Source organism: Callionymus lyra, chromosome 10 (genome assembly GCF_982586985.1).
Source record: "Callionymus lyra chromosome 10, fCalLyr1.hap1.1, whole genome shotgun sequence".
NCBI classification, from domain to species: Eukaryota; Metazoa; Chordata; class Actinopteri; order Syngnathiformes; family Callionymidae; genus Callionymus; species Callionymus lyra.
In genome coordinates this window covers 8,665,772-8,679,759 of record NC_141827.1, presented here as the reverse complement: position 1 = coordinate 8,679,759, position 13,988 = coordinate 8,665,772, and the positions used below count along the sequence as shown (strand labels likewise).

Here is a 13,988-nt window from a genome sequence, read left to right as displayed (position 1 = left end):
ACTATAAAAAAAACTTTATTTACATAAATTACACGACAGCACAGTCTACATGAACACCTTTATATTGTCTAGTTGCCTATTTTTGTTCATCACGTTCACATTGTTTATTAACATTTTGTTTTAAAGTCGGTCATTAACGTTGGTTATACGCACGCCACTGTTATTATACGTCTGATAAGTAGGTTACTATTGCTGCACAACCATCCATGAGACGACAAGACTTCTGAAGACAAGGCACGGTGCATTTAGAACATCTATCATGACCCCAGGACGATATTAAATCTATACAAAAAAAGGCTTTGAAACATACTGCGGACCCGCCTTTCACAGTTTGGAGTCCCCCCTCCCCTGCCCCCTCGTCACAGCCAGGTGGCGCTGTCCCTCGGCTGCAGGTACGACGACCGGACTCTCGGAGAAGAAGCTTTTCTTCTTCTTCTTCTTCTTCTTCACAAGGACGACGTCGTCGAGTCCACGACCTCGCGTCCGTTACAGACCGTTGGCACGTAGTTGGAGGCGGAGCCTGAGAAAACATGCGGAAAAAAGAAGGAAATCTTTAGACAAGATGGTGTTGCAAATGTTGTCTGAAGTGGGATTGTCGCCCGTCATGAGTGGATGAAGCTTCATGAAGCATCGTGATCGTTTTTAGCCAATTATGTGGCGCTCTTTTGCTGTTTAATCTTATTTTTGGTTTTGACCGACTGTTTCAATGGAACCTCACGTTGTTCTTGAACCAACAGCGCCACCTACTGGCCTCTCAAAACAAGGATAATGCTTCATGAAGCTTCGGTCCTTCACTAGTTATTGGTTAAAATGATAGTTGACGGATGCATGGCGGTTCAAACCACATAAAACCAGGGACAGAGATTGACTTATTCTCTTGACCGGGTGTAGGTTCAATTTCCTAAGGGGCCACATTATATAGCAGGATGATTTTAAAGGGCCAGCAAACCAAAAGACATGAAGAGTAAAGAAAGATTAAATTGACATTTATAAAGATTTTCAAGAAAAATAAATGTAAAACTGAAAATAAAGAACAACTAAGATCAAGATAACTAAGATGAATTGAAACTTGTATTTTGTTCGGTCGGTGCCCAAGATTGAAAATAAATGTTGGCCCCTGTTGTGATTGAGTTTGATACCTGACTGAAGGTACGTTATTACTTGAAACATTTGACTATGAAAATAAATGAAAAGACATAACAATAGAAAGAATATATAATTCAGAAAACAAAAAACGAGAAAAAAGTAAAGAATCAATGCAGAACAAAATCAATTCAAAATATATCTTTAGAAATGGCTTTATATACAGTATATGAATGATATATGACGATATTTGTGATGGAAAACGAAAAAAATATCTATAAAATAAGAATTTAAATCTAACAAACGAATCCCTCATTTACGGGATTAAGTACTGACGGTGACAACGGGGTAAATCTGTAACTTGTGTTGTCGTAAAAAAAATTGATATTTGGCGTCATGCATCCATTATTTTGAGTGCAATATATCGCAATATGGATTTTATTTTATTTTATTTTCCCGCAACCCTATTCCTTACATCTGTTCCATGACTATAACGTCACTTTTATATCAAACGAAAAGAAAAAAAGGAATCTGTGAATTTACAGCTAACATTCTGGGTCACCTTGACCCAGAGACAACACAAGGGATACCACAAACACATTTGATTTGAGGCGTTCGGGTCACTTTGACCCTACAATAACACACATGTTGAATTCAAAGTGATTCTCTCTACTTTTAATTGATTAAAAAACACGAATCTTTTGAAAATTCAATTTGAAATGGCGTCGAGAACCGACGGCGGGAGTTTTGCCTTTGGAGTAGCTGGAGCTGGGAGCCGACGCCGACACGGTGGAGCTGAAGCGGTTGGCGTTGACCCTGAGCGAGGCCACGTTCTTCTGCGGCTGGAACAGGATGATGTGGATCTTGGGGGTGAAGAGGCAGCCCAGGACCACCGACCCGCTCAGGCTGACGGAGATGCACATGGTGGTGGTCTGCACCTGGAAAACGACACAACAACACGTTTGTGTTCGAGGCCCGTTAACAACTTTGTGTTCATTTCTTGCTTGGCTTCCTCCCAACTTTTTAATCTGGTTCCGGCAAATTCCCTCGCGCCCCTTTTCTTGGGATCCTGTAATCCCAAATCATTTTAACCAAGCGGAGAGTGAATCATTCGTGAGAGCGATAATTAAAATACAAACTGTGTAAACAAGTGCACTGAAGAGGCCGGCGGGACTCGAGAGGCGCCAAATAATCTTCCTCTCTCTCCGAGCAATAACACAACAAATGATTTAGATTCCAGTTTAATCTGAGTTTCTATGGCTTCACAATTATATGAGTTGTGTTATAATGAGGACATTATAACGCGCCTGGTAATACAATATCATTTCCACGTCAGTGTTTAGGCTTTTGTTTGTGAAAACAATGCTTCGTCTTCACTTATTGTCTACCGCTTCCTCCCTAAACCGGTCCCAGCTACAAAGGGAGGGAGGCAGAGGACACCCTGGAAAGGACACGTGCCTGTCACAGAGACAAAAACAACCATTCATGCAAACCCCCCCCCCCACATTCTTTTTTTTTTTGGAGCTGGAGGAGGAAACCGGAGTACCCGGAGTAAACCAATGGGGATCATACAAACACCACACTGGAAGGACCTTCTAGCCGCGAGGCAGCCATTTTGACATGCTGACCCGTTAATGCACCCGTGTTTAAGATAAGATAAGATAAGATAAGGAACAAAAACAGTGTGAAAACATGCGAGAGACAGTCTTTAGACAAGAGAAGATCACGGCGATCTCTGTTGCAAATGGTGTCTGAAGTGGGATTGTCGCCCGCCATGAGTGGATGAAGCTTCATGAAGCATCGTGATAGTTTTTAGCCAATTATGTGGCGCTCTTTTGCTGTTTAATCTTATTTTTAGTTTTGACCGACTGTTTCAATGGAACCGCACGTTATTCTTCAACCAACAGCGCCACCTACTGACCTCTCAAAACAAGGATAATGCTTCATGAAGCTACAGTCCTTCACTAGTTATAGTTTAAAAGGATAGTTGACGAATGCAAATGTAAAAACATTTAAACTTAGGATAAAGGAAAGGAATTTTACACTCGAACGCTAATCTTTTTCTTTATTTAACACCATTTGTTCAGTGTTTTTCCTGTGTTTTAACTTTCCTTTCTCTCGAAAAAATAACTAACTTAAGTTAGAGTATAAAGATGTAACCGAAACAGGTCCTACTTCAGAGGGGAATCGGACCTTCTAAGAGAAGGTTCTGTATTATTCTCCTTGTTTACAGGTAAAATTGATGTCTCTTCTTTCTTTGAGTTCACAGCTTTGAGTTAGAGTCCTAACCTGACAATGATATTTTCTCTGGCTGAGTTTATCCCTGAAGGTCAGGGGCCACATTGTGTCACCTCAAGGACCGCCAATGCTCTAGTGCGTCACCAGCAAGCTAACGTTGCGCTAGTTGATGCTACCTCATGGCGACATTTCAAACTCTTTTTTGTGGAACGTCACCCGGGACACAGCTCCCTGTCACATATTCAACGTGGAGAATAGTTTGAAGCTTCATAAATCAAACCTACTTTTTCTTTGTCTGCAACAACACTGGCAACCCTGGAGGATCCCAGTCACGTCTTATATAACACGTCGAAACAAAACACGGATTTATATGCCGCTCATGTAATGTATGGTTTTAACAAACATGGACGACTCAACTAAAGATGATCACAACAGACATGTAAGCCTGAGGTACACGACCCCCCGACCCATCCATAACCATGGTCCCGAGGCCACCGTCCTCATGTAGACATGGATTTATTCACCCTGGGAGTCATAAATAGTTTGTCATATTCATTTATAAGCTTCAGCGAGACCTTGTTAAACTGTTGCTGCTGGTCGTGGGCGTGAATATTTAGGGGAGCGTGACCTTTTTGTACGGTTAAGATAATATTTGTGGGTCACCGAGGGAGCCTCATTATTAAGTGGACTCACAGTCAAAGGTCAGAATGTGTTTCAAGTGGTAATAAAAAGGCTATTAAACATTTAGTGATGCATGACCAGGAGTCATGCCTGATAACCTGAGGAGACCTCTGCCATCGCTGTGAGGTTTGCACTAGCGCTGGTCCTGGAGCTTCATGAAACAGTGTCATTATGTTCAGAGTCCACTAGATGGCGTCTCTGCCCTATTTTTCTTAGTTTTGTTTTAATGAAACATCACATCATTTTTAAACTGATGGCGCCACCTACTGACCTTTTAACAACATGACACTGTTTCATGAAGCTTCACCAGCACATCACTAGATTACACCCCTGCTTGTGTTGGTGTCCGACCAGTGATCCACTCATACAAGTGGGCCACAGAACAACTTCCCGTCATAAGTTCATCTTAAGAAGTGAGTCTTGGGGGGTTTAAGGTGAGTGAAAAGTCAAAATGGCGGCTTTGAGAGGAAGAATTGTACATTTAACTCGGTGGTCCCCAAACTACAGTCCGCCTCCACATTTGCCCGGAAACCCCTTTATTTATTTTATTTCATATATAGTGCTTGACAAAAATATAACACCCCGATTTTTAGGAGGTAAATTATTTTGTAGAGTAGCTAAATACAAATCCAGACTGTATGCATTTGTTTATATTCTACACCGACCTAAATTTTTTGCTCTCTAAGAACTTTTATTTTAAATGATGTAATTTTAGGGCCTAAAAGGACATTTTCTCTGTGAAGAATCCAGAGAGGATTATTTGGTTATGTGTGGCTTTCTTTCTATGTTTAAACACCACTGTGATCGTCAGCTTTTTCAGTTACAAACGGACCCTGGCCCAACATCAGAGAAGGGAACGGTTTGGTGACCCCTTATTTAATTGATAAAAAAGAGTGCTACTACTCTACTAGTGATGGGTTGATGAGGCCTCATGAAACAGCTGATGAGGCATCACGATACAGTGCCATCAGACAGTAGATCAGAGCCAAAGATTGTTAAGCAGAGAGTGCCATCTAGTGGCCTGTATCATGAAACAGTGTCTAGTGTCCGTAGAAACACATCAAAGCTCCCATATTGTAGGTGAACTATTCAATGCACGTAAATAGAACCTTTGAATTGACTTTGGATGTAAACGAGTAGCTTTTAATAGACACAACGTGTTCTAGGACTCATTTGAAGTATGCTTCGTGTAAATGCAAGCGTTTTGAAGGCTTTTATTTTGTTATTTGTTATTTTATTTTGAAAAAAAAGAGGTGTTTCAGAGAATCCATGTGAGTGTCATTGATTGATAAGGAAACACAAGTGTTTTTTAAATTTCTTTTAATGTGTATTTGTTAAACTGAAGTAATTATCTTTAACTTTTCAGAGAAATAATGACTTATTGTCTCTTAAATTCAGTTAATAAACATCAATAAAAGACTACGACAGCTCTGTTCAGTTAATTTAATTCAAGCGATGAAGTTATAGCGAATAATTGAGGTAATTATTGTTCGATATTCAAAATAAACTATTGTTTTTTCCTGGTGCGAATGATGATCTGGCTCTCTCGCTGCAGGACCTCGCACCTGCAGAGCTGCTGTCCGGACGACCTTGCCCTGCTGACATCAGCATCAACAACAGTCCTTTCTTCTTCTTCTCATCATCGTCTCTTCTCTAGGAAAGCTAGAAAAATAAATAAACTATCAAGTACTTTTTTTTTTGCAACCAATTGAAGAGTCGCTCTTATGTCAACGCTGAAAAGTATTGTCTCCCGGTGAATGTAAAATCCTGCGAAATCTTTTTTAAGATAACATTTCCAAAAAGATCGGATGATGACCTGTCAATCAAGCTTTCCTTCGCCCCGCCGTCTCTGCTCCCACTCTTGTCTCGCTGCAATATTTTGACGACTCAATGCTACGCAGCTGTGAAGGCGAAGCTGCAGATAAAAACTGCCGTTCGGTCTGACCGTTCTCAAGGTCACCCGCCAACGTTATAGACTGACATTGTTTCTTCAGCAGCGTTTCAAGTGTCTTTTATAAATTATTTGATGGTTTCTTAGTCTTTAAAATGTCGTCTTAGAGAGCGATTGGTTCGATTTTTATTCATGTGCAGATTCAGATTTTGAGATTCCTATTCCTGTCGCAAATAAGTTTTGTGGTTTGAAAGTACAGGTGCAAATACAACGGATATTTGCACCAGATTTTTGCTTCATGTTTAAGATTCTGAATCAAGATCCATCCAGTACTGATGGTCTGATGAAGCTTCATGAAACAGTGTCATTATTTTCCCCTAGATGGCGTCTCTGCACTATTGTGAAAAAGCACATCATTTTTAAACTTATGGCGCCACCTACTGACCTCTAAACAACATGACACTGCTTCACCAGCACATCACTACCGATCAGTGATTAATTTGCTTAAACGTCTGGATCAGGGCCGGGTCTAGGCAGGGGCAAGAGGGGGCCTGGCCCCCTCAAATAAATGTTGTGCCCCCTCAAACCAGGGCCGGGTCTAGGCAGGGGCAAGAGGGGGCCTGGCACAATGCCCCCTCAAGATTTGTGGCTGCCCCCTCATACATGCCTGTCTAGACCCGGCCCTGGTCTGGATCATGATTCTACGAATCAAGGACGTACTTATACACTTCAACGGGCTTCTCTGAATGTTGGGAGGAAGTGGTTCTACTTTGAGTGTCTTTTTTTCAAGACTAATCTCAAAGGATGATCCTCAAGGCAAACTCACCCTGTAGTCACTGGCGGTGACATAGAAGATGGGTTGGAAAGCGAGCCAGATGATGCAGGTGGTGTACATGGTGAACCCGATGAACTTCGCCTCGTTGAAGTTCTCGGGGCACTTCCGGGTCTTGAAGGCGTAGACGGTGCAGAGGACGATGAGGACGCAGTTGTAGGTGAGCGAGATGAGCATGCTGGTGTCCCTGCTGTTGCACTTGAGCGTGACCACGTTCCTCCTCTCCGGGCTCACCTCCTTCCGGACGCCCGGCACCTCCACCAGCAGCCAGACCACGGCCACCATCAGCTGACAGGAGATCAGCGCGCCGCAGATCATGACCTGCGAGGCCGGGCTGATGAGGCGCAGGCGCTGGGCGCCGTCCTTCACCCCGCTGAAGATCCGGGCGATCCGGTTGGTCTTGGTGAGGAGGGCCGAGTAGCACACGGCGAAGGAAGTCCCGAGGCCGAGCCGGCGCAGAGTGCAAACGGCGGTGGAGGGTTTGGCGATGTAGATGAAGGTCATGCTGTAGCACATCAACACGCCGAGCAGCAGGATGTAGGAGAGCTCACGTCCGCTGGCTTTGACCACCGGGGTCTCGTTGTGCTTCAAGAACAGACCCACAACCGACAGAGTACACATTATACCCAGACAGGATATGGTGACCGGGCCGATGGCCCACGCGTCCTCCCATCGGATGTACTCTTCCGGAAGGTCGTAGCAGCCCGTGAGGTTGGCGAGAGGCCACTGCCCGAAGCTGCAGTCGGCGCAGGTGAACTCGTCCAGGAGGTACTGGTAAGCCTGGCAGGGAATACAGATCCAGCAGCAGACGTCTCCCGGCTGCATACTCTTGACCTCGTTCTTCCTGCAGGGGTCGCTGCACTGAGACGTGGGGGGGCGGAGCCCACGCCATGAGATCATGGTGTGGTTCAGGGTCAGGTTCTGCTCCCAGTAGCCCACCTTTCTGTAGACGAACTTGCCGTCTTCTTTGTGGTAGTGAAAGATGTTGTAGCGACTGATGCTGTCGCCGACCGAGTCGAAGCGGACCATGTTCTCGGTGTCCGGGGGTCTGAACGGAGCTGGGAAATAAAACAGAGGCTTCAAACTGAAACTAGAAAAAAAACCTTGAGGCGGAATAAAAGTAAACAAGTGTTTAAATGACTATTGATCCAATTAAGAGACCAATTAAATGATAAGTGTCATTCTTAAAACATCATTTTACACAATTAATTACTAATTTTAGAAGTCGGAAAAAAAACTGCATGCTTGTGTTTGTCTGTTGTCGGATCATCAGGAATGAGGTCTCACGTTGTGCCGCAGATGAAAAGAAAAGTGAGGAACCTCAGAGGTATATAAATACATTATTTATTTGAAGGAAATGTATCATTGTCTAAACAGTATTTTGTTGCTATATTGCAAGAGGCAGGATACTGACCTCGTCCTCGAGCTATTTTCCGACTTGAGACACCAATGAATGGACATTTTGTGAAGATAAAATATATATTTTGGTTCTTTTAAATTCACAGGTTAATAACTAACATCAGATTCAGTAAATGTTTGGATAAATGTTAAGAGTTTTCCATATAAAGCCACCATTTAGTTTATGTATTTCAATATTGTAAATTAATTTAGTGTTGTACTTTTTTATTATACGTTTTTTCTTAAAGGTGATTCGTGCTGTAAAATATAATTTCCAACTTTAAAGAGAGAAGTAAAATCTAACTTATTCATTCGTCGATAAAAAGGTGGTAGAAGAAATAAAAGCTAGGACAGTAACAGGGTCATGGATATTCACAACGGGAAGTGAAGGCTGGTCAATAGAAAGGCTCACAATTGGTGGATACAAGTTAAAGAAAGAAACTTCTATACACTGCGTCACATTTTGATGAACTGCCAAAGACAAGGTGATAGAAGTCGCTGTCGTACTGTAGGAACCGTCTTAGTTCCAGGAACCTGTTCGCACAATGGAACTGTTCAATCTTGTAATACTTACTAATTATTGCCCAGATATCTCTCTGCCTGTACATGTATATAACCAATATTTAAAGGAAAGGAAACATTTACAAAATGTACAAAATTCCTTAGGGATTTTTTCTCAACAGCTCCTAAAAAAAAAAAAAAGGCTGAAAAGCGTCCAGAAGTGCCAAAGCGGCTTATGTCATCAAAGGGCAGATAAGCATCGGAATTAATCTACACGGAAATTGAAAGCGGTGAATGGAATGGACATGTTACACTGGTCAATACATTTTTTCTCCTAAATTATTTAACAAGATAAATTTCCTTCAGAATAAAAGTCTTTTGTTCTGAAGATAGCATTTGGTATCTACATCTTATAGGTAAGGTAAGGTAAAACTTTATTGATTTGATTGAAATTGTTTTTTACAGTAGCCAGCAATTTTTCATAAACAATAAAAAATAATACATAAAAAATAAAATAAGAAAAGAACAAAGAGGAAGAACAAAATGACACAATCTAAGTATAAAGACAAAGACAAAGAACATAGGTCAAAGAAAAACAACAAAGACAAAGGATACAAAGACTAACATGGAACAGAACATCCAGATACTTTCACTCCACTCCGGCCCCCGAACTCAGAATTGTACAATTTAATAGCCCAAGGGATGAATGAGTCCCTGAGTCTATTTGTTTTGCACCTGGGTAGGAGCATTCGTGCACTCATTCTGCTTCTCTGCTCACTGATGACAGTGTTCAGAGGATGACTGTCATCATCCATGATGGACAGTAGTTTGTTCAATGATCTCCTCTCAGTAACTGTCACCAGTGAGTCCAGCTTCATATACAGACCTGCCTTTGTGTCAAATGAACGCTAACCCTAAAAGTTGACCTGCTATTTTTCGCAATGCTTGGGCTACATTTTTATGAAGTACTAAGATGTCTCGAAAATGCCTGAAACTTGCAGAACACGTACCTTCAAACTTGGTCTTCAGGATAAACTCCTTGTAGAATCTTTTGCCGTTCCCTGGTTTCATGGCTTCGCAGACCTTGGTCGTGTTGGAACACACTGCTTGCCACATGTTGTGGAGGGCGTAAGCCATCGCGTAGACGGCGTTAACCACGAACATGATCTTCGACTCCTGCTCGAAAGTTCCGTCTCTGAGGCTGTGATCGCTGCAGCCCGGTTCTTCAAGGCTGCATCCGAACCGATTCTCCCAGTACTCTTTAAACCAGGGGTTTCTGGTGTTGGTGTACGGGTTCAGTTTCGTGAAATAGTCCTCGAACTCTCTGATGGGGTAGGACGCCAACTCGATGGTGAAGGCTCCGTCAGCCGCCGTCTCGCTGCCCCTCACCACGCTCTCCTGGGCCCCCCAGCCGTCGCTGGCCACCCAGATGAAGCTGACGTTCATGCGGGCGGCCGCCACCAGGAGCTCCCTGGCGTCCTCGCTGCGGGTGAAAAGGATCACCACTCTGGCGTTGGACTTCTGCTGCAGAGAGCGGATCACGTTGTCGTAGCCCTGGCGGTTCATGGAGCGGCTGACCTTGGCCGACGTGGCGATGCAGATCTGCAGAGAGCGAGCCTCCTGCTGGAAGGCGTCGATCCCGGTCTCGCCGTAGTCGCCCTCGGACGCCACGGTGGACACGTAGCTCCAGTTGAAGTAGCGCAGGATCTCGGCCATGGCTTTGGCCTGGTAGAAGTCCGCCGGCACGGTGCGGGCGAAGTAGTCGTAGCGGCTTTTGTCGCTCAGCTTGGCGCTGGTGGAGGCGTAGCTGATCTGAGGGATCTGGAACAGTCGCAGAAGGTTGGCGACCTGCGACGAAAGAAATCTATTACTGGTGTGCATTTTTCACACGTTTGCTAACAAGTTGTTGAGATAATAAAATAAAATAAAATAAAATAAAATAAAATAAAATAAAAATAAAATAAAATAAAATAAAATAAAATAAAATAAAATAAAATAAAATAAAATAAAATAAAATAAAAACACGAGAAGAAAAACACTACGGATTAACATCAGGATATTTAAAGTAAAGAGTTTCATTATCATGCCGACGACGTCCCTCGCATTTCCTCCGGATTCTTACTCTTTTTCTTTCCTCACAGCCATCTGCCAATTAAGTAATTGAGATTATTTACCGGTTCAATTTCCTTTTCACCTCTGACAATATTCTTCTTTTAAAGTTAATTAGTGATAAAGAAAATGATTGACTTGTATGACAACCAAGACGAACACACAAAACATGCATATAAATAAATCTCTTTGCCGTTCGGTGCTCGACCACAACCGGGATTGTTCACTGGATGCACAGCCGCTGTCGTTTCAGCCTCACTTGTCTAGTGGAGCGTGAAAGATTCATCTCAGATGCTGACATATCTGACCAACAACCGCTTTAACAACCCTGTCCACATATATCCTCAGATGGAACAATATAAACAACAGAAGCAGATCATTTTTTAACCTTTTTTTCTGTTGAAGCCACTTTTCGGGCTCATTAAAGTCCCATCTTAGATTATGCCCAACAGCCTGAGCAGACAAACGCATCGATCTGCTGCTGGACGATCGCCGTAGGTGCCGAGTTCAACCGAGGCCAGCGATAATCCTCGAGTGGAAAAAAACCGACAGACACATCCATTTCGTACACAATCCCCCTGAATTGATTGTGTCAGTGTTGTGACATGAAATCCTGACCATTATTTTAGCAGGAAAAAAGCCCAGAAGAGATAATAACAGGGAGAGTGAAAATACATTCTTGTGGCAGGTAACTCTCGAGATGCGGTGGTGATTGGACAATGCCCATGAGCTTCGCCTCTTCCCCGTGGCATTATTTGTACGCCTGAAGGCTTCTCAAATAATGGCATCCCCATGGACGTAAGCAGAATCTTCTTCCTCCCTATTATTCTACTTTCCTTCCCTCATACAAATCAGCCAAACACAAAACTATACATACGTGCATTGTCTATATATTTTCTTACTATACTTACTAATACTCTATTCATGTCTCCTTCTTTTTTGCACTTGTGCATTGGTAAGAGATAAAGTCTTGAAGTTTGTAAATGATCTTAAAGAACTTCTCAAGACGAAAATGGCATGATTCCTGATATACATGTGGTCAAATCTAAACATGGAAGCCACCAAAACTCGAGAGTGTTTATCAATTTACAATTTACATTACAAGTAAACACTGCATTCTGGGTAAAAGTATTCAACTTTTGTAGAATTTCTTTGTTAACTTTAAAATATATAAACTTTTATAAACTATGAGCTAAAATGCTATCAGGGAATAGCATATGTGTCATGAAAAAAACATCAACACGAACATAAAAAGAGTATAAAACAGTCATTAAAAAAACACATTTTCTAAACAATTCTTCTGTGTTAAATTACAAACCATTTTAGCGACTTTTAACTGACCTGAAATGACAAATAAATGAAACTGAAAAAAAAAACGTTTTGTTAATAGTTTTTGACAAACCAACATCATTATTTTGAGGAATAATTTCATAGAAAAGAAAAAAACAGGAAATATTGATGCATTCTGGGGATCACGGTTCAGTTTTTTTCGAACTTTGTTGTGACCTTAAAATTATATAAACTTGTATTTAAATCTATATTCTCTCTCAATACTGTTTTTCCTTATACGTATTATTAAAAGTGTAAATCATAAAGTATGTATTGTATACAATTAAAAATATATATATTTTTAAGTCAAATATATGTATCGTGAAAATAAATATATCTTGCCTAGCTAAGCTAAAATGCTAACAGAGAAAAGCAAATGTGTCATGGAAAAAAAAAATGTTCATCAGATCGTCTACCAATCTAAATGAGAAGAAATGGCAAATGGTGATTTGATGAAAAGAGGACAGTACCGTGGAGATGATAGAGAGAAGGATGTACTGAATAACTTAACCATAGTCCAGGGACACATATTTGATGTTTTGAATCGCAACTTAACTTCAATCTACAAAGAAAATAATCAAAGCACTGCAAACAACAAGGTATGAAAGAAGATCCGAGGACGGATTCATGAAGTTTCATGAAGTTTCTTTCAGCACACTTTGTGATAGGGATCTCCTACTTGACACACACCATCTGAGCACTGATGATGAAGCTTCATGAAGTATCACTTCATTTTCAGAAACCCCCAGACGGAACTCTTTAGTCTTTTCAAATTGGTTTAAAAGAGTAATTATTTGTGTAATTGCAACAAACTCCAAGGGCACCATGTGACCCAAAGGGCTACACACTTCTGAAATTACCTAATGCATAATTGAAAAAACGCTACGAAATTCTCACATTTATACTTTTTTTCCCCAAAAACTCAGAGAGCCGCATCAAAGGGCTGAAAGAGCTGCATGCGGCTCCGGAGCCGTGGGTTGCCGACCCCTGGTTTAGGGTAACTAGAGCTACAATTGTTGAGTAAAAATAGTGATAGTATATAGCATATGTTTGACATCTAAGTGCAAGAAAAACATGTTACAATGTGTATTAACAGAGCGGTTATCAGATATCTAAAACATGAAGTAATTTGAAATTTTAGGTATGAAATGATTCAGTCTATTGTCCAAAACATTTTGATGCAATCCAAATTACTCCTTCCAATCTCTACTAGTAGAGTTCCGGACTCTCCTGGATTCCTGTCTCTACTGTGACATATAAATTATAATGAATGATAAATGAAATTCCTTTAATACACTAATCACATCACTAGTTCTTCAGTAATTACCAATGGGACGACAAGAAAGGAAACACAAATTCAAACATAATAAGATAGTTATTGGATGAAAAAGAAACGCCTGAATAAGGATATTATTTTCAGTTACTCCCGTAGTGTCTGCGAGCTGCCTTGTTGGTGACCCCAGCAAACAATGAAAAAATATAGTTGATTAAAAGCTATCATTGGAACAGATTTACTAAATTTGTCTGATTATGGACATATTTCAATTACATTTCCAGGAACCGATCGATCATGCACAGTTTAACCAAAGAGGTTTCAGCTCAAACAAGCAACACCAGACCGACAGTCAACTGATCACATGGACCGGAATTGCCCACCGCTGGATCTCGGGTGATAGTTTGGGTTGAAAAAAAGAAATTCACTTTATAGGTGGAACCCCTTGGCAGAGGTTTATTTCAACCATTTTAACACTTGGAATACACTTTGAAAACAATGGTCTCATCACATTCTCTCACCAGGACTGCATCTGTTATCTAATGACATCTTCATTAAGTGGTAACCCAGATGCAAACTGGGGAAACATTAAGCAGGACGGCTCCATACTCACATGGATAATCCCGTTCATTCACCCCCGAGATAAAGGCCAA

The 13,988-nt window shown here is 41.5% G+C and overlaps 2 protein-coding genes across 2 annotated transcripts in view; both read right to left on the bottom strand.

Annotated features, from left to right (window-relative positions):
- LOC148070144 (ubiquitin-like modifier-activating enzyme 1) overlaps positions 1-13,988 on the bottom strand; it is a 280,272-nt gene that overhangs the window by 19,692 nt on the left and 246,592 nt on the right. The window lies entirely within an intron of this gene.
- Positions 20-13,988, bottom strand: part of grm2b (glutamate receptor, metabotropic 2b) — a 37,835-nt gene continuing 23,866 nt past the window's right edge. Inside the window, exons 3-6 of the mRNA XM_087800483.1 lie at positions 9,635-10,472; positions 6,720-7,783; positions 1,835-2,021; positions 20-520 (exon numbers count right to left, since the gene is read on the bottom strand). Of these exons, the coding sequence (XP_087656609.1) occupies positions 447-520; positions 1,835-2,021; positions 6,720-7,783; positions 9,635-10,472 (2,163 nt within the window). The 3' untranslated portion in view covers positions 20-446. The remainder of the gene's footprint in view (positions 521-1,834; positions 2,022-6,719; positions 7,784-9,634; positions 10,473-13,988) is intronic.